General features: G+C 46.4%; 2 protein-coding genes across 5 annotated transcripts in view; one reads left to right on the forward strand and one right to left on the reverse strand.

The window, feature by feature from the left end:
- The window catches only part of RNF20 (ring finger protein 20), a 69,727-nt gene extending 66,820 nt beyond the window's left edge, over positions 1-2,907 (forward strand). For all 4 annotated transcript variants that reach the window (XM_067553258.1, XM_067553257.1, XM_067553256.1 and 1 more), the window contains exons 19-21: positions 717-857; positions 1,317-1,418; positions 1,670-2,907. In XM_067553258.1, the coding sequence (XP_067409359.1) occupies positions 717-857; positions 1,317-1,418; positions 1,670-1,846 (420 nt within the window). In that variant the 3' untranslated portion in view covers positions 1,847-2,907. The remainder of the gene's footprint in view (positions 1-716; positions 858-1,316; positions 1,419-1,669) is intronic.
- Positions 2,908-11,703: 8,796 nt separating this feature from the next.
- Positions 11,704-27,588, reverse strand: part of GRIN3A (glutamate ionotropic receptor NMDA type subunit 3A) — a 72,952-nt gene continuing 57,067 nt past the window's right edge. The window contains exons 8-10 of the mRNA XM_067553261.1: positions 21,119-21,283; positions 17,902-17,975; positions 11,704-12,376 (exon numbers count right to left, since the gene is read on the reverse strand). Coding sequence (XP_067409362.1) covers positions 12,040-12,376; positions 17,902-17,975; positions 21,119-21,283 — 576 coding nt within the window. The 3' untranslated portion in view covers positions 11,704-12,039. The remainder of the gene's footprint in view (positions 12,377-17,901; positions 17,976-21,118; positions 21,284-27,588) is intronic.

Genomic DNA, 27,588 nt, shown 5'->3' on the forward strand with positions numbered 1-27,588 from the left:
GTGGAACCTGTGCAAGGCTGGATTTCTCTGGTGGATTTTGGTATTCGGTGTCATTACACCATTCGGCAGAAGACAGGAATACCAAATAATGCTCTAATTAAGGCACAATAGACTGATAAAGAATGCAAGGAACAAGAGGGATCATACTAAGTCTATCTCACTAAGGGCTAGTCTACACTTAAAACTTGCAGTGGCACAGCTGTATCAGTACAGCTGGGCTGCTGTAAAAGTGCTTGTGTAGCCGCGTTATGTCGACGGGAGAGAGCTCTCCGCCGACATAATAAAACTACCTAAACAAATGGCGGTAGATATGTTGGCCGGAGAGCATCTCCCACCAACATTGCGCTGTCCACACTAGCGCGTATACTGCCAAAACGTATGTTGCTCAGTGGAGATGTTTTTTCACACCCTCGAGCGACAAACGTTTTGCTGGCATAAGTACTAGTGTACACAAGGCCTCAAGAATTAAACTAAGAAAGGGAACGTTTAGGCTGAATGTCAAGAACTTGTCGACAATGAGATCTTAGGTTGTTGAGTAGGCCCTCCAACATAGTAGTGTAAGTCACTTTGCTTGGGTCTTCTAAAACTAGACTGGAGGAAAACCCTGAAAGTACCGTAGAGCACAGACTTGGATAGGCAGGGATTGAGACTGGAAGATCATCTAGATTTTTTTCTATCTCTAATATCTGTAATTCTATGGCCATCTCCTTCGATAGGCAATGGATGCAGCCCAGCTTGCCGATGATCTCAAAGCACAACTAGAACTGGCTCAGAAGAAGCTACATGACTTTCAGGATGAGATTGTGGAGAACAGTGTGACTAAAGAGAAGGACATGTTCAACTTCAAACGGGCTCAGGTATGTGCCATATACCACAGTCCCTTGTGTCCATCTCTAGTCAGTCTGCCTCTGCCTGCCAGTGTGAAATTTCAAAAGGGTCCGTATCATATTGTTTGTGCTCTCGCACTCTCTCTCTCAGCTTTCCAGGTTTTTTTCATCTTCATTTTGTTTCCAGCTCCATCAGTAAGTCATTTTGCATTTCCCCTACCTTCTGCACTCAGCCCTTCTGGCTTGGCCCAGTTTGAGATCTTGATTGTGGACGCCTGACAAAATTCCAGTACAGATCTAATCTAATTGTTTTCTTCTTGTGAAAGGCTGTTCTACAGTGCGCTGGGAAGAGAGGAGGAGGGGGATGGAAGCACATCATAGGCATATATTACCATGCACTTTAAGGATTACAATTCTGTATCCCTGAAGCAGAATCTGTGTGGAGAAATGGCCCCAGTAATTATTTTGTTGTCTCTTGTCCTCCTGCAGGAGGACATCTCCAGGTTGCGTAGGAAGCTGGAGACCACAAAGAAACCTGACATGGTGCCCAACTGTGATGAGATCTTGATGGAGGAGATCAAGGATTACAAGGTGAGAAACTCTGTCACCCTCCCATGTTAACTCTTTCCTAGCCAAAGGGTTTAGTCTTCATATTCGTTCAGTTCTGGCCTTCCCTAGCTGTGCTCTATCAGCGAAGACCAGCTTTGGGCTGGAGGAATCACCTTCTCCTTGTGCAGAAGCTAAAGTCTGCCTCCCTTGGTGGTTTATTTTCCACTTGAGCTCTCCAAAGGTCTGTCATGTGTGGTAACTTAGACTCTCACTGTAACATTTTTCTCCTGCAGGCACGCCTGACCTGCCCATGCTGTAACATGCGCAAGAAGGATGCTGTGCTCACCAAGTGCTTTCACGTCTTCTGCTTTGAGTGTGTGAAGACACGCTACGACACCCGGCAGCGCAAGTGCCCCAAGTGTAATGCTGCCTTTGGTGCCAACGACTTCCATCGGATTTACATCGGCTGAGTCTCGCCACAGAGGGACAGAGGCACCTCTTCCACCGACCACCCAGTCCCTTTTTTGATTGTCTGTCACCAGCAGGGCAGTCACTGCTTCTCCACCAACCCACGTTCTCTTCCAGAACAAGTGACTCTGGGTTAAGGAGGGGAAGGAGAGGCAGGTTTGGGATCTCGGCTCATCTTCTCTTCCTGTCTGTGTTTCCCTTTAATCTTTCCATTAGCTCTCTTTATGGGATCTCCACCCCACAGTGGTCATTCCCACCCACTCTCTCCACACTGCGGAGTTTGGGTTCTTGTTGTGGAGTAATAAAGCCTAATAACTCTAACCCCAGAGGTGATGGGAATTGCCCATGGCAGAAAAGAGATGAGCTTGAGGCCTTGAATAAGCAGGTCAGCTTTTGGTATTAAATGGGCCCTGGTAGGGTAATTTTTTTTCTAAAAAAAACTTTTCCCCAGCTTACAACAAACCGCTCGGAAAGTGGGAAACTTGTCCTTCCTGGAAATGTTCCTGTGTGTGTGTTGTGTGCTGGTGATTATTTTTGTAGGGGTGCTTGTGAGGGCTGGGCCAGCGCACCTAGCTTCTTTTATTCGCAGAGGTTGTTCCATGTGAGTAGCCTACCAGTTAAAGGCCTTGATGAAGGAGGGAACTTTAGCACTAGTACTGTTGACTTCACTGGAAAGACTTGTATGCTTAAAGTTGGGGTACGTGGTTAAGTACCTTTCTGATTCAGGGCCAGAATCTCCCGAGAGAGCTTTAGAAGAAGCTGGTGCAGCTGAGAAGATGATGCCTCCCCAACCCAAAGGTATGCATACACCTTAATATCAGGAAGGAGAGCGACACGTACAGGAGAATCCTCAAGACTAGCATTCCATTGATGAGCTCCATGTGGTCTGGATGAAATATGGACACTTTTCTGCCCCCCCTCGCACCTGCCTGGGGCATCACTAGCCTTGTCCTTATTTTCCAGAAGACTATTTGTAGTGGTTTCTTTGGTACAGCTTTTCCATGAGGACTATTCTTGTACTACATAAACTCCAATAAAAACTGGTTCAATTTGCTTTCCTATTTTTCCTTGCCTGGGAGTAGATTTTAATTCTTGCCCCTGGTGCCAGATGAACTTTAAAAAAACCCTAATCCAGTCTTTGAAACCACTTCTACTTTTAAAAAAGCTCTTGGCTTCCACAGCAGAAAGAGGAGTCCTTTCTCCTCCAGTTACTTTTTACCTCCTCCTACTTGCTACCCTCGAGCTGGGACTTCCTTCAGCAGTGACAGGCTGTCGAGTTAATTTGTGCAGTCATTTTGATATTTTGGCTAGGAATTTGGCTAAGATGTGATCACATTTTTTTTAACCCATTGACCCCCAGAGTTAGCATTTGAACCCCATGACTTGGGAGGTGATGGGGTGGTTCCTTAAATCATTTCACTTCTTAATATAGTTGGTGTTGCTGTGTAACCCCACACTGCACTGAGCTGTACCAGGTGCCTGAGAGCATAATTATCCCTTCTGTTGGCACCTGGAGGGATGTTAATTAGGTGAGTGAATAGGTCCACCTGGGAAGGAGTCAGGCTTCTTTACAAGGATTGAGACACTCAGGGAAGGGCTCTGCAGAGAGGTGGCTGGGAGTTCCTGCTTTTGAGAATGGGCTAGAAATGAGGGAAGAGAAGAACTGGGAAAGGCCACAAGAAGAGGTGATTTAGCTTGTGGTGGTTTTCAATATAGGGGCGAGATCCCTGAGAGACAGCCTGGGGGTTCAGCTATGGAGCAGGGTATTGGGGAAGGCTGGCGAAGGGCTGAATTTCCAGCCTGGGGAGGGCGGAAGCGATTTAAGTTTATATTTTTGGTTTGAGATTTGCTGGAGAACTTCAGGAAGGAATCCTGTCAGCTACCACCCTGCAGGTGGCCTGAGAGGACTACGAATACATAATCAGTCCTTGAAGGGGCTGGTGGTGAAGCCTGCAGATGACCAGAGTAGGAAGTCACCCAGGGAAGAAACGGGGGGTCTGAGTAGCCAGACCCTGCCTGCTTAAACCAGAAGAAGGGGGGGAGGGGTTCTACCAGCCCACCACAAAGACCCTGGAGGCCAGGGCTGGAAGGACTAATAAGTCAGGAGTCATGCCAAAGACTCGGCTTGAGACTGCAGGACTGTGGTTTGCTGGATTGTCTGTTACCCCGAGAGGGGTGAGACTTCGAAGTGACCTGGCCACCGTGGCTGAGTCAGAAGAAGAGGCAGACCCCCTGCAGAGCGGGAGCAGCTGCCAGCAGACAGCACTAGAGAAGGAAGCTACTACACACCATGCCTGGCCATGAAGGGGCACTCCAGGGGTGAGTCTACTCTTCTACAAGCTGATAAATCTTTTTAAAAATGGGGAAACTGAGGCACTGAAAGGTGCTCGCACAGTCTGTGGCAGAAATGAAAACAATTACCCTCCTGCTTCTTTCCCTTTAGGCCCTCACCTCCTTGCACAAAGCTACATAAGATGGGATGTTCAGGGCCCTACAGAGCCGAGAGAAAACTAAACCTTTGGCTCGCTCATGCCCTTTTTGGTTTGCGGATGCGAAGGAGAGTAGACAGTAGGGGCATGGAGGGTCTCCTGCACATACAACAGTGAAGCTCCCAAGGCAGCTCCGTATTACTCCCTCCACCTCCTTCCCCCCTGGGATCCCCAACGGGGGTAACGTGAATCACGCTGAGCTTCAGGGAGAAGCTGTGTTAATTCTTCTAAGCCGCAGAAACCCCTTGGGAACTGGCACAGCAGTGGCTGAGTGGGCCCAGCTGCAATGGGACTCTACTGTGGGGTGAGGGGCAGAGAGCCCAGGAGAGGCCAGGGAAGGCCCTGGCCTGCTATTCATCTCTTGGTCCTGCAGGGTCTGGGCAGACTGGTTGTCTACTTCTCAGGGAGTCAAACCCTGCCTTCCCCACGGGATGGTCCTGGGGTAACTGAAGAGGCCTGTGGGAGTTGCCAACAGGGAAAAAACCCACCTCTTTGGGTTCTTAATGGTTCCCTACTTGCATCAGGCAGATGCTTCACGTTGGGGAGAATCTGTGTGTGTTAGGGGTTAACTGCCACTCTGCGGAAATTACAGTCCCATGGGAGCAGCTTCCAGCCCTGATTTTTTGATGTGTAAGTACCTGGGGCCCTGCTCGGGATTTTATGGGGCACCCCACACTCAGAATGGAGAAGCCTCATTTGATGCTACCTTTTAGCCAAAATAATCCTCCTCCTAGGCAACTATAAACCAGCCACCCTCCCACCAAGCAGGGGTCTGGGCAAGGCTACGATAATCCGGAACGATTCCTGCTCTGCTTTGGCACAGAAGTAGCCCTTTCAGCTGCCAGAAATAACCAACTATTAGAACTAGTTGGTGTGGGTTTTTTTAAACAACTTTTTTAGTGAAAAAGGGCTTATTTTAATCAAAACATGTTTGTAGAAATCTTGTGTTTGGTTAAAAAATTCCTCTTTCATAAGACCTTCCCCTCCTTCCCCAAGCCCCCCTAAATATCAATATTTTTTTCAGTAAAAATGTTTGGGTTTTAGTATAAAATTCGTGGGGTGTTTTTTGAATGAACGTTTTTAACATTTGTTTGAAACAGCCATTTTTGGTCAGAAGCTTCGAAAAATAATGTTTAAAAAAGGTGAGAGAAATAAGTGGCATTTTCCAACCAGCTTTAAGAACTATATTTGAAATAAGCTCCCTGTTTTCCCCAGTTATTGCCCTTCATTAGGAGTGTGTTCTTTTTAGCTAGAGAAGAAACTGAGTAGAGCTGTTCCAATGTACTTACATGGCCCTCATTACCAATGTCCAAGCACTTCTCACTCTTCAATAAATTCCTCATCAGGCCCCGCTGCGAAGTAAGGCAGTCTTGCTTTACAGATGAGCAGCTCATGCACTGGTAGACTAAGTGACTTGCTCAAGGTCACTTGGGAAGTCTCTAGCAGAGCAGAGAATTCAACTCTCTTCTCTTGAGTCCTGTGCTAGCACCCTGACCTGCCTCTCCTGCCATTACCCTGTCTTTTTTCCTGCTGAGCCTTGGCGGCTGTTTTGGTATAAAATGTAATGGTTCTATGCTGCAGCTGTCTCTCCCTGTAAAATGTGGAGAAGGGCACTTCTTACTCCTACAAGATTACAGTCAATGTGCAGACAGTCCATTTACCGATAGCGAGCGTCTTTTGTTTAAAATCAAAGCCTGGAGCCAACAACCCTGCACTCAGATCCACAGACTGGATCTCTCCTCTCCTTTCTCCGCTGGCCTGCGTGGAGTGCCTGCGGCCAGCAGCAATCCATGCCAGGAGAGCAGGATATCAGCTCCTCCACGGTCTGTGAACAGCTGAAAAGAGGCTTATGTTCTGCTGCTGACATCTCAGAAAATGTGAGACTTGTGTTTAGAAATTATATGTTGGCTTGCTGGGCTTGCTGCACCCTGTGGCAAACAACTTACCAAGGTTTAAAAGAAAATGACTCAGCTATTCTTAGTCAGATATAGAAATATCTGCAGTGACACCGGCAGGGATAACTTTCCATGTGCCAACAACTCTGATGCTTCAGGGCACTGTGCTAATCACCATGCGGGGTCACAAAGAACCCCCCGCCCAGCCCCCAAAAGAAAAATACAACACCACACAATTAGTTACATTAGAGTTTTTAATTAAACCCTTTTCTGATTTACCCGGTACTGACCATCGGCAGAGACAGGGTCCTAGATTAGCTAGACCATTGGTCTGTTCTGATATGGCAAGCCCTTGGTTCACGTATTTGTTACCTACTGCAATATGCTCAGAGGAGATGTCTCCGTTTCTGTTGTGATCATTTAATAAACCCACTGTGCAACGAGGAACAGATTGATCTTTCAAGGGAGAGCTTTATAGAACAGGGCTCTGACACAGATATTGCAACTCTCTGTCGTGTCTCTGGGGACCATGTTGTTGTATTAAATGTATGAATGGTTTATGTATCACTGTGGGCCAGGGATTGTGTGCAACTCTAGCAGGAAGTTTACCCCAGCTCCTCAAGGAGGAACCAGAAACAGCTGGAGGGTGATTAGAGTCAATCACTTAGGTTGTAAACACCTGTAGAGAAGTACCATCCCCTGGGAAGGCTTGGATATACTGGCTCAAAAGGTTTTCAGAGGACCAGCAGACAAAGAAAGGGCTTTTGGTGTGTAAAGACTGGGTTTAAACTGAATCAGGGCCTTCTTTCTAATCCAGCGACGGATGGGACCTTGGGTCCAAGGTGTGGAGGCCCAGTCTTTATGGAAGGGTTGGAAAGACGGTGATTTACTAGACCCCATATGACTGACAGATGACTTCTGGTATATTTAGAGTGTGTTTAAATCTGTTCGTTGCTTTTATTGTGGTTTTTTCTGTATTGCTTTTACCTTAAGAATAAACGTTTGCTTTGAAGGAGCTGTGGTACTTTGTAACTGCCGGCAGTACACTGTTCATAGCCCGCAGAGAGAACACAAAACACAGGGCTGGCCTTTCAGGCAGATTAGCTTGCTGGGGATATCGCAATACAAGACTGGGATCTGTACAGCTTTAATATCCTGATCAGGAGGGAGAGAGATGTTAGTCTCTGCCTAAGAGAGATGAGACCTAGGAGCCTGAAATCTAAAGTGGGTGCCCTCAAGGGACCACGGAGGGCCAATATAGATTTGTTAGCCCAGAAATTGTAACAGCCTCTACTGTCATTTCTACTCTCTTATTGCTCTGATGGATTCGACTAAAATGGTTCCAGCATCTTGTGTCTCTTCTCACAAGTGCTTCTGTGTGCATTTGAAACACGGGTCTCAGCGAAGGGGTTGTAATTCTGACCACCTCTTGTCTGTGCAATCAGCATGGCTGGAACTTTCGAGCCCTGTGTGTCCTAGGCCATGCACAGAGTCCTGATCTGCCCTTGAATCCTAGCCATGTCTCAGGCAGCTGCCTGCTTCTGTTACTGCAGGCATCAGTCAGCTGGAATCATTTGCGGGGCTGGGGGGGGACGTGCCCTGAGATGAAATCTTCAGTCTCTGTTGGGGAAAACACTCCCACCTCAAGAACAGTGGACCAAGTCATCTAAGTAGGGAGAGAGAAACAGTTCAGTGAGACTCAGCTTCCACGTTTCTTCTTCCAGTTATGATTCCCTTGTTCCAAGCTCCCTCTTAAAGGGAAACTGGCAGGTTAATACTGATATATATGTCTGCTACACAACCTAATATTATGAAGTGTGGGCGGGATTTTCAAAGGGGCTCAGCATTGGTCTGCTGCTCCCATTCTATTGACGTCACTGACCCTTGACTTCATCAGTAGCAGGATCTGGGTCTTAACGATGTAGGGGTAAACTGTGGCTTTGCCACAAACCCTGAGTAAAGTGTAGTTGCACTGTCCCTGAGCAGCCCAGGAACCAGACTGGAGGTAACAATGTCAAAAGCACCTATGTGGCTTAGGTTCCTAAGTCCCACTTTCAGAAGTGATTTAGGAGCCTAATTCTCATTGACTTCCAGAGAGCAGTAGTGCCTAAGTCTCTTTTGGAAATGGGACTTAAGCTCCGAAATTACTTAGATGCTTCTGAAAATTTTACCCGGTGACTGTAAAAGTGACGATCTGGTCCCTGGTTCTGTTTTGCTGTGGTGGAGAAGTAACCTGTGCCAGCTCTATACCTGGTGCAGAGTGCTTCCCGCTGCATGCTGGCTCAGCCACACAGGCTAGCATCTTGGAGGGGTGGGAAAGAGGCTCCACCCACTCCCCCAAGGCTCCACCCACTCCCCACCCATTCCTGTTGTTCGGTAAGGCGTAGATTCACAGATTCTGTTCCCTTCTCATGTTACCATCTGCAATATGAGCAGCTCTCACGGGAATCAGGACCTGTGTGAGAATCTATTCAGGATCACATGCTGGCTTTTCACACTTTAAATAGCATACATGATGCAATTGTTTCAAGAGCATTTCAGTTCACCTTTACGGTTTTTTTCCCTGTTCATGTTTTTAAAATATCTAAATGTTTCTCTGATAGAACTGGTTGGAAAATGAGGGTTTTTTTCCTGGAAAATTGTGCAGGCTGTTTTTTTTTGTTTTTTTGTTTTTTTTGGTTGGATTTGGTTTTATTTTTGGTGAAAAAATTGAAAACCAAAAGCTTTGTTTTGGAAATGCCAGCATGGTCCCTCCTGGGAATTGTTGTTTGGGTACCTCATGCTCCCATTCTCCTCTAGAAATGGGGTCCCCAGCAAGATACGTGTATGATGATGCACCATGGTCTTACCTCTTGCTGAACCACCGCAGAGTATCATGGGAGATGCAGTAACATCTCCTCCCACAGAGGAGAATGGGCAATTGAAGGAGCTGAACTACAACTCCCAGAAGCATTTCTGAATAATGTTTTTTCAGGTTTCGTCTAAAATTTCAGGGTGTGTGTGTGTGGTGTTTTGCACAAATTTGAAGTTCATGGCAGGAAGCAGATTTGTTTTTTTTTGTGCGCAAAAAAAATAAATTTGTTAATTGCAAAAAATACAATTTTCTGTCACAACAGTCTGGCTGGAAAGTTTGAGCCAGCCCCAGCCTGCAGTGCTGTTAATCCAAAGACTTTCAGCCCCATGTTAGCGTACAAGAACCAGAAAGGCAAACAGATCGTCGTTAGAGCTGATGGACGTGCAAACACTAACCTCCATTATTTCAGTGGTGAAAGGAAGCAAAGCCCTGATGCTACACCGACAGACGACTTCACCGGGGTCTGCACACATGGCTGTGACTGCAGGACTGGGGCCTAACTTTTTTTTTTTTAATTTAAAAGTTCAGTGAAAATCCAAAGTGGGATTAGTAATGAAAGTAAAAGGATAGATGGGGATGGGGAGGAGTGTATGCAGGCATATCCACCCAACACATTGCTAGAGTTGGCATCAGTGAAGGTGTCTGAGCTCATATCATATCAAAGTTTCAATTTTGGAACCCCATTTATCCCCTCCCCCACTCCCACCTGTTAAACCCAGATCCTACAGAACCTTGGAACATGCTTAACTTTTCTGTAGCTCCGCTCTGCTTGGCCACTGCCTTGGCCAATAGATTCCTCTGGCATTTCAGCCCCGATTCTCCCCTGACACATCCTGCCAATTAATTCAAACTGTGTTGATCCTTTCTCTGTCCACTCAGGTGAGATCTTGGACCTACTGGTGAGCCTGGGCAGAGTCATGACTGAGCCTGGGAGAACTTAGGGTTGTGAGAAGAGTCCACACAACGCTCTGTGGCTTTGCGGTTCCATGCCCAAACAAGGGATAACTAGATCATTTCAGCTGAGTTTCATGTCTGAGATTGTTCAGTTTGGAACCTGAGAGTGACGCTGAGGTTCCAACTCATGCAAATGCCTGTAGCCAGTTAAGACTTGAATTTTCTGTGCATCCTAGAGTAAAATATTCCTAGGTGCTAGCCCAGACTTGTTTTGATATCACTATGGAAAAAGATTCTCCTCGTGTCACCATGATGCCTTCTAGCCTTCCATTTCCAGTTGTCTCTATTGCAAAATAAGGAAAAACAGTGTGGTTTGCTTAAAAGGTAAATCACATGACCCTGGCCGTGGTCATGCTGTGATGGGTGTTAGTCGCTTCGCTTGCTTCCCCTTCCCCCATCCCTCATTTGTTTTTATCTATGTAAGGCCTGGTTTTCAGAGAGGCTGGTGACCTGTCTCCCACTTCCTAGAAGTGGAGTTGTGGCTACTACTCAGTGGTGGAAATAACACCCTTAGAGGAGTCAGTTCTTGAGGACAGGGACTTTGTCTTCTACAGTGGGATTTTCAAAAGCACTCAGAGTTGGCCTCACTTTGCTCACACTGAAGGCGATGGTCACCTGACTTACCCCCATTGACTTGAGTGGGGACAGCCGAGGTGCCACTGAGTGCTTCTCAGAATCCCTCCTTGCGCATCGAAAGCATTCGGCCCAGTTGAGAGCACGATGGCCCCAATCCTCAACACGTGTTGCCTGCAGGTGGAGCCCTCTGAACGTGGGAGTTCTGGGCAGATGGAAGAGTCTGCCCATATAAAGATCATTGCAGGATCAGGGCTAGTGGGCCTGATTCTCCATGGCTGTACACCCTGGGCAACGTGCGTGTAAACATTGCTATTCTGAATTAACTGCAACTGACTACACAGCAGAAACTCAGGCCTAATAAAATGTTAAATAACACTGGCTCGATTGACTGTAGGCACATCAACTTGAGTGTGACTCACCAAACCAAGGACCTTCCCACCGCCCAGAATATTAGCCATTTGAAGGAAGGCTTTGAAAAGCATACTTAGATTGTTCTATAATTACTGCTTACTTTGTAAAAAAAGATTGAATGCTAGCCAAGTATGAGCTGATTAGAATCCATCCACTTCCTGCTGCGTTGTGCCCTGATAACACATTGGTTCTTGGGATGCCATGGCCAGTATTAAGACATTAAAAACATTCTGCCTACATCACACAGGCAGTTGTCCCAAAGAATGTGTTGTCAAGCATTGTCTGAAAGTTAATAGAAATCCTGTTTAACTAACGATTATTGGATGGCACAATCACTGAGGTGGGGGTACTAGCTCTTTGGTTGCTGAATGGCTTAAACTTCTTCCCCATCTTCAAAATCCAAGAGGCAGATCATTTCAGAGAGATGCATTCAGAATAAATTCCCTTAAAAACGATAGCTCTGATTCTTTCTTATGCTAAGGCCCCTTGACGCTGCTCTGGCCGTGTAAAGGGGCTGTAATGAGGGTGGAGGCTGAGTGCTTTTACAAGTGGGGAAGGGGTTCAAAATGTAATTTACTCCCACTATGCGGCTCCTTAAGAGAGGCATTAGGTCCTTTGTCATTTACTTAACACACACATACACACCCACAAGGGAAACACAGCCTGGGTGATCATTTTAGAATTCTTTTTTTAATTAATGCACAGAAAGGGTTAAAAAGTGGAAACGTTGTTTCAGTGCTATGTGAAGGAAGCAAGAGTGGTGCGTTCTGGATGCTCACAGCTCCTCTAGTCCAAGGCTACCCTATAGATGTTCACAGAAAGAATGACACATTCATTCTTATGAGAGAACCAGAACCCGCCTAGGAACCAGGAGTAAGTTTCCTCCTGCTGCAGTTTCTCCTTTGCAGGATAGAGACTGTATGAAGAACATATTGCTCATTTTATTCCCATGCCTCTTTGCTGGCATTACAAAAGTGCATTGCAAATTGGACGGGGGGTGGCTGAGGTGTAACGGCCTACGGCTCTGCAGTCCTGTTTGTCCTCTGATACTCTTCCAGCTCAGTTTTTCTCTTCATGGCTAGCTGCAGCTCCTGCTTGATCACTTGAATCTGCTTCTCCAGTTCGGTGAGCTCTTGGATCACGGAGGTCCTAGCAATGTTAAGGGGGTCTGCTTTCCCATTGGTTGTCAGGGGTGCTGGAGTCTCTCCCCGCAGCTGGGGTAGAGGTATGTCTTGGCGCTGTCTGAGGGTCACTTCGTTTTGCCGTTCCTCGCTGCTTATGTATTTTCTCCGGTGACAGTTTCCTGGGTTGGCGGTGTTCCACACTGCTTGCTGGCTGTTGCCCACGTTGGACCTGCACAAAGAATCGCTCTTTAAAATGAAACCAGAACAATTGCAGAGGGGGCTTTTCACTGAGTTCTGTCCTACATCCTCCCCATTGTGCAATAGCCACCATTAAACATCGGAGCTGCATTTCAGACCTCACCGGCATTTAGATTTATCTCCCCAAAAGTGGTTTTACAGAAACGCTATGATGCCAAAAAACTCAGCCAACCTGCTTGAATTTTGATTAACCTTCTGGCCAGCACAAGTCAGTTTGGCAGAAGAGGAAAAGCCTGAACATACAGTATTTTATATAGCACTTAGCATCTTCAAAGGGCTTGAAAACAATGACGAATTAATCCTGCCTCAGCCCCAGTGAAGGAGGTAAATACCATCATGTCCCATTTACAGACACTCTTTTACAAATGATGAAGAGGTTCATTTGCCCGAGGCCACAGTGAACGGTAATTGGGATAAATCTCAGGCAGTCCTGGTGCCTACACCCCGTCTCAGACCACTAAACTGCACCATGCCTCTCAGATGAACTTGATCCTAAGTTGCTAAGCAGACAGACAAGGTACTTCTAATATGTGACTCTCACTGACCAGAGCTGCGAGGAATTGCAGGACACTGCATCCTCAATCCTCATCCACGGTGTCACAGATGGTCAGATGAAGCCAACCTGCCAGACTCTTTAACTGCCCGGAAAACACTGTGGTTCAGCTACTAGAAAACTTCAGCGATTTAGTCTTGAATGCTTCCTGCTACCAAAGCTGCCTGCTGTGAAAGACATTGCCTTATTTACTGTATCCAAGCGACTTGCTGTAACTGGAGAAATGGAAGGGTGAATCATTCTCATTAGGGACGGATCCAAACTGAAACCCAGGGTCCTTCAAATCCCCAAACACTGGGCGTTTCTTTCTCCAAATCCAGATCTGGATCTGAATTTTACAGCTAGCTCCTAATTCTGATAATGGACTGAACCAAGCCCTTGCATCTGAACATCCCTGGCCTTTGAGAAATCTGGAGCCAGATTGCAATTTGAGCTCATCTTTAATCTCGATGAAATCAGAGCCAGTGAAAATAAGGAACATGAAAAAGTGGAGTACATCACACTGACATGATTCCTAAGGGATCAAAGCGGAGGAGGGCTAACTGGGATTGTCTAACCAGCCTGCTTGTAAAAGAGAAGCAGCTATTCTTCCCTACTGGCTCTGGATTTGATACATCAGACTGAGTGAAAAGTTAAAAGCATTTCCTAAGTTTATTTTCTTTCCTTCTTTCAGTTCATTAAAACATGTTCAGCCAATGCTCTAGGTGTATGGACAAACATACTAGCTGCAGTGTGACAAAGAGTCTGTGTCTAAAAACCTTCTTTAATCCCCTTAAACGCTCCCTCCACCTTCAGCTGTCCCTGCCCCTGCCCCGAAAAGCCAGGAAGAACGGGAAGGCCTTGTGGTGTGACTGGAAGTCAACCAAACTCAGGCTGTGAGCAATAAACACAGGAAATGGGTCCTACCGTGGCAGATAGAATGCCTTCAGGGAGCTGTCTCTAGTGAACTCACCATCAAACCGGAACTGTTCACTGGGAACTGCACATTCCCGCAACTGCTGCCGTATCAGATGGGGAAAGCAGTGGTCCCTGAGCCAACCCATTTCAGGTTTTAAACCACAGCTTGAATCTGTCACTTCAGATTACATCCAGGAATAAACTGGACGCTGATGCAGGCCATGAATCGCTCCCACTGAGGAACATCCCCTAGGAAGCAGGCAGCCTTGTTCTGCGTTCTGGGTGGTTTTTAAGGAATAGCCCTCGTGAGCGACTGCTTCCATTGTTCCAGCCTCTTACAACCCAACACCCAGAGAGGCTTCCCAGGTCTCGCCGGCAGCTGCTAGTGGTGGTGGGAAGTTGGAAGATGGGCTGGAGGTAGGCACCTGGTGTGGGCTCAGCGAGGGCTTCTATGCATTTTGAGTTGGAGGTAAGCGGGTGTTGGGCCAGAGTCCGACGGACACTGTTCACAAGTCTGGGCTCATTCAAATAAATGGAACGCCTTACAGTTAGAGAGTGTGAATGTGCAAGTCTGCAGGCAGTGTGTTAAGAGCCTTTCTGAAAGTTATGACCGAAGAAGGGATCAGAGGATCCTTCTCGAGGGGAAATAACACAACCACTTCCAGTTATTTCCATCACTTCTCCAGTTCTCACCATTTTTAATACAACAGCTCCTTGAGCAATAAAAGTGTTTTCATCTAATTAACTGGGGAGCACAGCACCGTCCCTTCCAATATTAGCACTCGGTATAGGTGTGTTCCAGGTTCCCGGGGGGCCTTGAGTTGAATTCATCATGATCCTGTCCACGGCGCAGTTAAAGGCATGATAAACACAAGGGTTTTGGAATAGGTTTGATGCTAGCAGGATTCTAACGAAGGACAGAAAAACTACTTTGGAAAAAAACCAAACCTGAGGATGATTTTTGTGGGGGGGGGGGAAATCACCAGAGTGGGAGTCATGGCCTTGGCAATGAGAGAAGCAGGACATTTCAGGGGTGTGGCTATTTTGCACCAGTAGGCTTCTGAAAGCAGCTTTGCCTCAGAATGTTCTGCTTTTGAATTTATGAAGCTGCCATAGGGCCAGACTGGGCTTGTGGGGAGAAGAGAGAGGAAGGGTGGGGCCAGTAGAGAAATATAGGCACCTGTGCATTTATTTATGTCGAGACACACCAATGTCGCTGTAACAAGAAGGCCTGCCCTTTTAAGGGCCAGGAGGCATGGGGGAGGCCAGTCAGCCCTGTTCAATTAGCCCCTCCCTGGAGGGTGTAGGACTTGAAAGGAGGAAAGCCCAGCAGAATGGGGTGCTGATTGCAGAGCAGAGCAGAGCAGAGCAGATGAGATGAGATGAGATGAGATGAGATGAAGAGACAAGCTGAAGAAGAGCACAAGGTAGGCAGAGGCCTGTGGAACGCTCTGGGCAGGAAGGGCTGGGAGGGAATGCGTGGGAAGGAGCAGGAAGCAATCCAAAGCACTCCAGGAGGGAATGAAGAGGAGGCGGGGAAGGGTAAAAGCTGAGCCCAGGGGTTGGGCAGCAGAGGGTTTGAAACGAGAGAGGTGAGGCGACAGTCCCCAGGAAAAGAGAGGCTGGGTTTCCTTAGAGATGGGTGACAACTTCATGTTTGATTTGTGTTGGACTTGGATTCCCCAGAAAGGGTGGATTTCTGTTTGTGGCTTATCAGAGGATCAGATCATATCTACAGCCCATCTGCCAAAGCAGCCTGCAGTGCACAAGTGGCTGGGTGGAGTCTTGGAAGATCAGGGGGAAACTGAGGCAAGGGTGCTGCAATGCTCCACGAAGGGGAAGCTCTGGGACGGAGTTTTGCAACAGCCCCGTCTCTCTTGCCATTACACTGCCCTGTCACAGGCTGGCTGGCCCTTTGAGGGGAGCCTGGGATGGATCCGATACCCCTGCAGTTGACCCTGGTTAGATGGCTTGAGTCAATGATCAGACCCACCTGAGAAGGAGTTGGGTGGTTTTTTCACAAAGGCTGGGAAGGAAAGTACGGCAGGAGAGGAGGCAGCTCTGTGGCCGGCCCTAGAGAGAGTCAAACCGCAGGTGGAAAGTCTGGAGGTAGACTGGGAACATGTATCCAGCCTGTGGGGAACCTGAGTGGGGGAAGGACTCCAGGGAGGAAGCCCTGAGGATCAGCAGCTTGGGCAGAAGCTGCGCCTCCAAGGAGAGAGTCTGGAGGCAGAGTCATTGCTGTAGGAGAGGGAAGGGGAGCCCAGGAAGGGAGAAGGACCTTTTTGTTCTGTGTTTCCTTGGGGATTATTCTCCCTTTGTTATTAGCGCCCTCTTGGAGGCCAGACCCGGGGTGTTGTGGGGCTGACCCTTTCCCATCTGTCAGTCAGGCAATGATTTCTTCCTGCCATTATTTCTGTGGCGTGTGCACAAGTGCTTTGATCCTGGCCACAGACAGGACTGTCCCAGGACGCGGCTCATGGAGATTGTGGCAGTAACTGGTCAGGGCGCTCTGCATCTGCACCCCTCTGTCAGCTAGATCTTCCCCAGCAGTACCGCCTCCAAAAGATGCTGCTGTTGTTATGGGTGACACTAGGTGGCGCTGTTGCTCTAAGGCCATGTCTGTATTACCAATGTCGGTGTGACTGTAACACAGCTCACCACGCTCTAGCTAGGGTGTGAAAACAGTAGTGCCGGCAGGGTGGCTGGCTAGCCACCCCAGTATGAGCCTAGTGGGGACCCTATGTGGCTGGCCCATGGCAGGGTCTGTGCTGCTACATCTTCACTGCTCTTGTTACCTGTGCTAGCTACAGTGGTGTATTGTGGGTCTCCGGTGCCAGGGGGCCATACTTACATTGGTCTCTCCCCTCCCCACTTGTTGGCAGCGCCCTGTGTGGGGGGTGTCTGTGGGCTTGTGTCCCACTCTCCTCCGCTTCTCTTCCCCCCCACTGCCGTCAGCATCGGCAGTGCCCCATGGGATGGGGGGCTGTCTGCGGGCCCATTTGCCGCTCTCCCCACACTCTGGGGGTGGCAGGGGCTGCCTGGCGGCAGAATGTGATGGTCTCTGGTCCCAGCAGCTCCCTCCTTGCGCCCAGTGCAGGGGCAGAGGGGCTGGGAGGACGCCCTGGCTGCCTGTGATAGGGGGCGGCCCCTACTCTGAGGGCCTAGATGGCGTCCCTCCCCAGACTGGCGCCCGGGGGCATGGCCCCCCCAGCCCCTCCTCAGTACGCCACTGGCTATATAGATTAAAGTGAGAGCATGTATGCCTGCCCATGCTACAATCACATCTTCATTTGCAGTGTAAATGTACCCATAGTTTTTCAAATTATTTTTATTAGTGTGCGAGCAAGTGTTTAGTCTTAGGAAGATGTGCTGTCTTGTTTTTGGTTATGCAAGGTTCTGTGTAGGGACAGCTTTTGGAGACCACGCAGCTGGTCTCCAGAAGCTGAGCTGCTCTCTCATTAGAGTCCGTGCCTGAGGTAGAGTTGTTTCCTGTGACCGCAGCTGAGATTCCTGTGAGAAGTGATTGCCCTGCATGCTATTTGACCATTTCAGGACTGGTGTATATCTGTGACTAGAACAAGTTACACTTAGGGTATAGGTAGATTCCTACCACTGATTCCTTCTCCACAGGGAACACAACCTGTAAGGTCTCCGACACTTACTATGGTTTTTCAGAGGGGCAACACATTTGCCATAACAGGACACGCTGTCAGAAGAAGGGCAACGGTATTTATGAAAATTCACAGCTGACAATGAGCATGGGGGCTGATATTGGGTTTTCGATTTATGATTGCAGTGTGGATTAAAAAAATACTAGGGAATCTATGTAGCTCTGTGTTAAAGTAACAAATATATATTTTCTGCTTCATTTTAGGCATCTGAAGAACTGCAGCCTGTAACAATGTCATTAGCTAATAGTCAAAGTACCACTTTTCTGTCTTGTTTTATCTCTAGGATACATTCAGGCTCAGGGTCAGATATCCAGTCCCAACAGATCTAGTTCCAAAACAGGCCTTTGAAAAAAAGCGCACACAACTTCTTACCTCTTTTCCACTTGTTTTGCCTTGGGCTGGTGTTTGTCTTCAATGAATGAACTGTTTAATGCGCGATGCAATCTCTAGAAGAAGTGAAATAGAGGAGTCAGTAAATATAAGACAAAAGAGCCCCTACAGCTGGGGGCAGATAAACAACTGGCTTTGTGTGGGATCCACCTGAATGCAGCTTCTTCCTTTGCACCTATAGGGATACACACAAAATGCCCAGCTCATATTCATTGTCATGAAGCTCTCCTAAGAGATCGAATGGTTGATTTCTTGATGTACACCCTTTTTTTTTGTGCCTCTTACCAGAAAGGAAGGTACCCTGTAGATAACATACCCAAAGGCAGAAAGATAAATCTATTTCCCCCACTTCATTTCCTTTGGCATTGTGCTTGTAATGAATACATTTTTAGATACGCATAGAAAGCTTGGGAACCAATATACCGATAAATAAGATGCTACTTTGACTTTTAATATGCTATAAACTAGCATGAATTCTACATTTTTCCCAAAGCGTTTTGATTCAGGCTCTTTACACAAACACACACCCAACAACAACCCCCCTGCCTCTTTTTTCACATTCTACTATTTCTAGATAAATGGTTGTGCTGCTTAATTTGGACCTTCCAACAGCGACCGAGTCCTCGGACATCCAAATCAGGTGTTCCCCAAAATGCTTTCATCTGGCTGATGTGCAGGACACAAAGGTCCACAATAGCATGCCCAGATAACGAGTGTGAAAAATTGGGATGGGGGTGGGAGGTAATAGGTGCTTATATAAGAAAAAGCTCCAAATATTGGGACGGTCCCTATAAAATCAGGACGTCTGGTCATCCTAGTCCACAGCCATTCGCCTTTACAACTTGTTCTCTCTGCTGCTGGCAAAATTCAATTTGTTGTTGCAGTTGGTGTCTCACTGGACTTCTAGCAGCTCTCACCATAGGCCAGATCCTCAGTTGGTGCAAACTGATTTAGCTCAGTTAAGGTCCATGATGGTGGATGATGAGGCACCAGCTGAGGACTTGATAGAATTGAGAGAGGCAAGCTCTCCATTCTAGCAAATGATGCCTTCGCTCATTTGCATGCAGAAATACAACCCAGGAGTTTCCAGGATGGCTCCTGTTATCACCTCTACAATGTTGTAGGGCGAGAGAGGCCGTGTTCCTCTTGCGTACGGAGAAATAAAATCCAAACAGTCATTAATGGGAAGCATACCACCAGGCTGACACTGCCCACCTTGGGGAAGGCAGTCTCACAACGCAGCTAGCACAGAAAGACGACTGCACAGTGTTGGGGTTTTAAAACAGCAGTGATTGAGAGGTAAAAAGAAGGGAGTGTTTCGTTTACACTTTGTAACTGAGAATACCTCAAGTCCCCTCTGATGCTTCTCTCTTCAATGTTAAATAATCTTGATCTCAAACCCTCATATGTAGTCCTCAGCATACTTCTAACTTTAACAACTTCTCTGGACCTCCTCTGTAACTTTCTTACAGTGGCAGGACCAAATTCAATATTAACTCCAGTTGAAGTTTTACCAGTATTCAATAAATACCGGCAGTGTTGTTGTACCATTTCCTGCATTGTTTTCTATCCCATTTTTAGTACAAACATGCAGGGCTAGATTCTCCTTTACACTAAAGCCTCTTTACGCTACTCATAGACTTTAAGGTCAGAAAGGACCATTGTGATCATCTAGTCTGACCTCCTGCACATTGCAGGACACAACCTCATCCACCCACTCCTGTAATAGATCCCTACCCTCTGGCTGAGTAAATGAAGTCCTCAAATCATGGGTTAAAGACTTCAAGTTACAGAGAATTCACCTTTTACGCTAGTTTAAACCTGCAAGTATCCAGGTTGAATTCATCTTTCTTAAACATGGGGGACCAGAATTGCACACACTATTCCAGATGAGATCTCACTGGTGCCTTGTATAATGGTACTAACACTTCCCTGTCTCAACTGGAAATACCTCACCAGATGCACCCTAGGATTGCATTAGCGTTCTTCACAGCTGTATCACATTGAAGGCTCATAGTCATCCTGTGATCAACCAATACACCCAAGGCTTTCTCCTCCTCTGTTGCTTACAACTGATAAATCCACAGCTTATAACAAAAATTCTTTTAGTCCACAAATGCATGACTTTGCACTATTAAATTCCATCCCATTTCTATTACTCCAGTTTACAAGGTCATCCAGATCTTCTTGTATGATGTTCCAGTCCTCCTCTATATTGGCAATACCTCCCAACTTTGGGTCATCTGCATATTTTATTAGTGCACACTTACTTTTTCTGCCAAGGGCAGTAATAAAAAGGTTAAATAAGATCAATCCCAAGACCGATCCATGAGAAGCTCCACTAGTAATCTCCCTCCAGTCTGACAGTTCACCTTTCAGTATGATCTGTTGTAGTCTCCCCTTTAACCAGTTCCTTATCCACCTTTCAATTCTCATATTAATCCCCATCTTCTCCAAAGTAACTAACACTTTCCCATGTGGAACTGTTCCAAATGCCTTACTGCAATCCAGGTAGATTAGATCTACTGCATTCCCTTTGTCTAGAAAACCAGTTAACGTCTCAAAGGATATCAGGTCGGTCCGGCATGATTTTTGTAAAGCCATGTTGCATTTTTTCCCAATTACCATTCACCTCTATGTCCTTAACTACTTTCTCCCTTAAAATTTGTTCCAAGGGCCCTAATGTAAATGAAAAGAAGACCTCCCGTTTTCAGTGCTGCTGTATATTGAGCAGCGTGTGAGAGACTTCTCTTGCCAGGGTGCATCACCATTATCACCTCTCTGAGCCATCTAGCCCACTTGAAGGCTACTTTGAAAACGTCATCTGCTGTGCCATAAGTATAACAGTTCCCAGCCCAGTGTCTACTTCCTCCCCCACATCATTAAAGAATGATTGACTGGTCTGAGAAATAACATCTGTGTATCTTTAATTCATTCCCTTTTGTTATTCATTCCTTGAGACTCTGTAGCAGAAGGGGTGCTAGAGATCCAACTGAGGTCATTCGTAAAATTCACAATATCCTCAACTGTGGCAGGTTCTATTAAAACAGCAAAGCTGCTGATGGTCTAAGCCAGAGCCAATGCCCGTTGAAACCAACGGTAGGTCTTTCCACTGACTTCAGTGGCGTTGGATGTGGCTTTTACTGAACAGGTCCGGAAACATTGGATGGAATTACGAGTGAGCCTCTGGAATACGTACCTGGCTTGTATGGAGCCAATATTTCAGCTTGGATTTCTTTTGGATTCGCGGTAGGACCAGTCTGTGTACTACGTGCTCTCCAATGGTGGTGAGAATGGACAAGACGAATCCAATGCACAACATCACAAAGAGTCCAGAGAAGTGCTTAATGCCCATTTGCAGCGTCTGTGCAAATACAAATAGAATGCACTCTTTTCATATATGTCATATACATTGCATTTTCAAATGCGAACATATCGTCTCGAGCATGCATTGGTCAAATTGTAACTGGTACATAACGGGCCCAATTCTCATTCACACTAAGGCTCCTTTATACCACCCTGGCCTCCTGAAGGTCCTTTGCACTGTCCGAGTGGTGAAGAGGGGTCTTGCGGTAAATGACAATCAGGCCCGCTAATGTGTTTGCCTGGCGAAACTAGATTTGTGGCACCTATAAGAATCCTGTATCAGTGGTAGCTATGCTATAACCTGGAACTACTAGTACTAGTTGGCAGAACATAATCAAAGGATTGGGGACCAAGGCTTTAGTCAGCAGTGAGTTGAGGGATCATTAATGAGGGGTTTTTGTTTAGGCAATGGGAATGATTTTCTCTCCAGGGCTAGGTGCAAAAGAGGGAAGTAATCAAGGGGCGAGTGCAAAGCAGATGTCACTTTCATGGCTGCCTCCACTTTCTAAATGAACTAAACTGCATAGCTATCCTCATTTCACAGTCATGGAAACTGAATGCAGTTAAAGAAAATTGTTCCCATTCTCTCCCTGTAGTTTACAGGAAGTGGGTAGAATCCCTTTAAATAGTTTGTGAGCCCTCTAGTGGTGCCTGCTGGGTTGTAAATCTTAGAAACCCAGCAGTGTGTGTGTGTGTTTGTGGCTAGGCCTTGCATGTTTTGTATATTCAGTATTATTCCGGCACGTGTATACACCTGGTTATTTGGACCACAGGGGGCCCATGTGGTTCCTTCCTGTTATCGTCTTTGTTGTGTATTCGAGAATGGTGTGTCTTTTGTTCTTCAATCATTGCCCCCGAGCCACTTGAGGAATATTTCCAAGAATAAAAATCAGTGCCCATCCCTTAAACCCAGATTCCCTATGGCTGTAAACAGAAGAGCAGAATGTGTAAATAGAAACGATAGCAGGTTAGCTAACTCTGGATTTCAATAGAGAGGTAGGACTCTGTGTCTTTAATTCACACTCTGTTTGGGATATTATTGCCCTGGGGGTGGTAGGCACTGTCAATGCTGGGGTGTTTTGCATTGCAATAACTCCATCAAAGTGCAAATTTTCCTTGTCTGACCAAGTCTCTTGATTAATATTTGGACACATTCTTGGGGATTCTTTTAGTGTTGCCATGACATCTCCAAACCAGGAGTGGATTAGTGCCAACGCCACTGAAGCTTAACGCTGGAGGATCTCACTGTGCATTTTGTTTCCGGTGATTTGTAGTGGAGTCTTTCCTTCAGTGATGTACTGGGGGGGCAGGCCCCTGGGAGACGGCCTGCGGTGGGAGTAACAGGCCAGCCCTTCATGAGGCGCAGGAGCAGGGGATGCAGGAGGCTCTGAGGGGTGCCCCTCAATGCCTCCCCCGCATGTCGTGAAGGGTCAGCCCGGATGAAATGGGATAACAATAGCTCCAGCCCATCTCAATTAACTTCTTGTCTTTTTCCCACAAAAACCAACTGCTGCCAGACAACTGCAGGGTCCAAAATGTTCATCACTGGAGCTCGTTGTTCCATTTCAACCCCCAGGAGACTGCGGTGCAGAAGAAATATACTGAGTCAGATCCGCAGCTGGCATAAATCAGCCTAGCTTCTTCGTCTTCAATAGCAGGGCCCAAGCATCATTTTTGGGGCCCAGTACAAACTTGTAACACGGGCCCCCTCCCACACACATACCACAATCCCTCATCCCATACAGACCACCTCATAAGCCATGAGGAAGCCCCCAGGACTTCCAGGTCCCAGTAAAGTGTACCCTCACCCCATGTGGGGGCCCTGTTCAATAGACAATGTTTTGCCCTGCTTGAGGGTCTCGCCCAATATTTTGTCAGCTCTGCTGAGCTCATTCTCAGTTTAGCTGGGTATAAGCTAAAGAAATCTCCGCAACAGTGTCTCCGATCTATTTTTATTTTTTGTTTATGGTTCTTTAAATTGCCCCAAACGGGATATCTTTCTCTATCAGCACATGACATGCCAAAGCAAGCATGAAGAATATTTAATCTGGCAACAAGAACAAAAAAAAGATAAACACGCTGACGCTGCCACCCCTCAAAGGCCACACTTTAGAGAGAAATTTCAGGAATAAATTGAACAGGACAAGTAGGAGGGGGAGAAAATGATTACCACGCCGTGTCTCGGAGAGTGTGAAACGATTCAACCCAATGAAAACAGATTTATGCTCCATTATAAATTGGTAGTTTTCTTAGCTATTTATGTTGCACAGCACATGCATGACAGAGAGCATCTTATTTATACGTTGATGTCTCCTTTTACATCTCACTGATCAATAGCAGAACGCTAAGCTTCACTGGTTACTTTATAGAATGCTTATGGGTCTGGCTATATTTTCAGACAGAATTGAATAAACTGGTTGCTCTATATCAGTTGTCTTCTGAGCAGGATCGAAATGGTACAACTATGTGTCATAGGCCCTATACTGCCAGCAGAAATTCACATATTTTTCATTTATTATTTGTACTGCAGTAGCAATTAGGAGCCACAGATGTAGACCAGGACTCTGTACAGCATCTAACATACTATCACAGAATGAGAAGACCGTCTCTGTCTCAAAGAGTTTACAATCCAAGTTCAAGTGGTAGTACCTGTGTTTTAGGAGCAAGAGGATCTGAATTCTACCCCTGCTGTGGCTATAAAGTTCTGAGCAATCATAGCAGGCACTCAACTGACAACTGTGGCCAAAAGATGGCCATGGAGTTAGGACACTATTCGTTACTCTCTGTAAACTGTCTGCTGTTAACTAATGGGAAAAACAGCAGTTGGAATAGAATTACAGGAACTAGGAAAGCCTGTATCCACCTGTTTATACCTCCTTGGAGACAGAGATTTACTAATGCCTCACCTGCAATTCCTTGCAAAATGATAACTTTTCTAGTTTTGTGTGTGTATATGTGCATTTTCCTTCTTCAGAAAGGTGATGGTTTGTGTTTAATGGTGCTGTGCACACCATTCCACGAGTCGTATGTAGCAGACAAAATATCAAGGTAAGGAGTCGAGCTGAGAATCAGCAGCAGTCTAGATATTGCTTTGCCTGCAAAATCAACTATTCCTTTTACCTTCCTGCTAAAGGAAATCATATTTGTGTCCTTCTCCCTCTTCCTGGCTGCATTAGCAGGTTGAGATTAGCCATGGACCAACCGTGGCTGTTTACAAAACTCATGAGTCGTCTTTGCAAACATCCCAGCAGCTTCTGTAATAAAGGTGGGTGAGACAAGGTGGGGGAGGTGATATCTTCTATTGGACCAACTTCTGGTGGTGAGAGAGAGACACTTTTGAGTTTACATAGAGCTTTTCTTAAGGTCACTTTGTGTCTCTAATATCCTGGGACCAACATGGTCACAACATTGAATGCAGCAGCTTTATTGCATTCCACAGCTACCGCTGTGATTCGCTGTTGAGGTGGAACAGTAAGCAGCAGCTCTATTGATGTCTTTGTAATAATCCTCATGCCCATCCACCCCAGGACCTTAACGTGCTTTACAAGGATCAGTGGCTTAAATTTCACACTTCTGTGAGGTAGGAATCATCATTCCCCACGTTACAGGAGGTAAATTGTGGCACACAGGTTAGCAAGCTCTAGTCTTCTCTGGATCAAGGGGGATACCAAAACTGTAAAGATCCTGGTGTGGAGAAGAAGGGCATTGAGTGGGCAGTTGTAGCTGGAAAGGAGTCTCTGACACAGAGATAGAGAAAGCTGTAGGGGTCTGTCATTCCCTGTCGGAGCAGGGAGATCTGGCTTCAGTGGTACTTATCCAGCACTGGCAAGGCAAGAATAAAGTGTAGGAAGGAACCAGGCGTACAGGACTTTTGTTGTTTTGTTATTCTTGTTTTATCCCTTCTCTCTGTTTGCTCTCTACTTCTGGTGACTAAATAATGCTTGGTTTTGAAGAAGCGATTTTTTTGAGTCACTTTAACCATCTTGCTGGTCAATCACAGGTCCCTGGAGGCAAAAGTGCTCACAGGTGCTAAACACAGTTGGGCTTCTCAGGTTGGTGCAGTTGGGAAATGGGGGCGAGGGCCATCACTGAGAGTCCCAGAGTAGTTAGACTGCAGGGTCCCGCCCTTTGAAAGAGGGGAAGCGTCACCTGAAGGATTGGTCAAGAGGGATTAAAAGGGGTGTAAAGTGCAGCTCGCCCTGGAACTGTGACAACACAAGTAAAGCTGATGTGTTTGAAGATGCACAGAAAGGAAACACACAAGGTTTGTGACACAGTCCAACAGAAATGCTCTTTTGAACTGGAAAGAATTTTTGCAGACTTTTCTCCCCACCCTTCCCGTAGCTCTTCTCATGTTTATATTCTTAGAAGGACATTGGGATTCTTTGACTGCTTTGATAATACCACCATTTCTTCCTACCTCAGACAGATACAGTCTGAGCTGCTGCCGTAGGACCCAATGATCCTGAACCCAGGTGTCTCAGCATCACATAGGATTGGGCCAAAACTACATCAAGTGCTTGATTGAAAACTCATGAACATCATCGTTTTCAGTTGGCTTTGGCGCAATCACAATGTTACTGCAATGTTTACAGTAGATGAATGTGCAAGAGCAGTTCTTGTTTATTCACTTTGTGTTTTTAAACTGGGGTTCTAATCAGAAAAATGACCAGAATGACATTGACTTCCATATCTCTTCTCTCTCAATAACTGCTGATCTCAGGTTTGCTATTTCATCCGTTCCACATCAACGTGTTGTTTGCTTTCCTTCCTGACTCATCCCTCATTAACGGAGCACGAATAGCATCTAAAAAGCATGTATGCAGTGTTTAACAAAGGTCTGTGGAACTTTTGTAGTGTTACAGCCACTAGATGTCTCTGTTCACGTATTTATATGCTCTAGCACTTAATGTCTTAATCTATCCACGCATGTTCACAGTGGGCAAGAGAAAAGACCAAGATGACACTTCAAACAATTTATTTGATGCCTTTTTTTATTTTATGCCGTCCCTTAAATGAATCCAGAAAATAGCAAGACTCAAGAAGCATCTTCTCTGCAGCTTGCCTGGGCAGGTCCTATCTATCTTTTCCTCTTCTAATCGATTCGCTGTCAGTCTTACTTTGGCACAGCTAAAAGTCCCGAGATTCTAGAAACAGTCTTGAGGAGGGCCTGAAAAATGCCACAAAACAAGTGCCTCTTGGCAAAAATAGAAATAAACTGGAGCCATAATCCCAGAACTGACAAATGTTGGGGATGCTTAAAATCTGGATCTGAGTTCTGTGGCTTGGACCTATCTCTAGCCAAAAGTCTGATTCTGGAATTCAGCTGGCTGAATGAGATCCTGATGCTAAAGATAAGGCTGCTTCTATTCCCGCTCTCTCCAGGCCCTACCCACCCAAATAAAATGCTTTAGATGGGGCGTGATGCAGATCTTACATCTTTGGGTCTCAGGTAGTTTCGGCTTTTGTCTGTACCTGTACTCGTCCAAAAATTGTCTGGATCACTAAACACTTGGGGAGGCGTTTTTTGTTTTTGTTTTGAAAGGCTTGTTGATGGGTTGACTGGCAGAGGAGAAAACACAGAATCGACATTTTCCACTCCTGAGATCTATTATGCATGATGATAAAGAACAGGTTATGTGGCTATGCAACTCTTGTTTCAAAAATCAAAGTTTAATGTAGCCCTAGACTGGATTCACTTTTCCAGAGGCTCCTGACAACCAATCTTGTCGCCTGCCTACTTCTCAGTATGATGGTGGGCCCCTTGTCCACGGACATCATTTAAGCTTGTAAAATGAATGAGGGGATTTAATGACTGCAGCCTTCTAGACAGCTGTCAGTCAGCCTTTGAGAGCCGCATTGCCATCAGAATGCCCGTGGACTCTGATTCTATTCAGTTCACATACACCAGGAGAGTCAGCCATGCCACGTTGTGTTCAAGGTCTGAGCCGCCCCATGTAAATGCGTATGTGGGAAGAAGTAGGAAAAACTGCACATTCAGCTGTACCCGTGTATTTTTAACAGCAGAGATCTGAGGCGCGGTCAGTGTGGCATAGTGAGATCTGGTGGACCATATAGGTCTCTAATAGGAAGTAAGCTAGAGAGAGACATGGAGACAGACAGAGGTTAGGAGTGCTGTGAATCAGACACTGAGGTCATTCAGTTCGTCCATTTTGTTAAGGTAATTGTGGGGAGGAGGGGTTTAAAGAGCATGTCACTGACACTCGAGATCAGTTCCATACTGGGATTAAAACCAAGTACCTCCCTGCTTCCCTGACAAAGCTTCCAAAGGGCTCTTTGAAA

The sequence above is a fragment of the Emydura macquarii genome, unplaced genomic scaffold (assembly GCF_026122565.2).
Source record: "Emydura macquarii macquarii isolate MOO-44397 ecotype Brisbane River unplaced genomic scaffold, CSIRO-AGI_Emac_v2 contig_1451, whole genome shotgun sequence".
In the NCBI taxonomy this organism is placed as follows: Eukaryota; Metazoa; Chordata; order Testudines; family Chelidae; genus Emydura; species Emydura macquarii.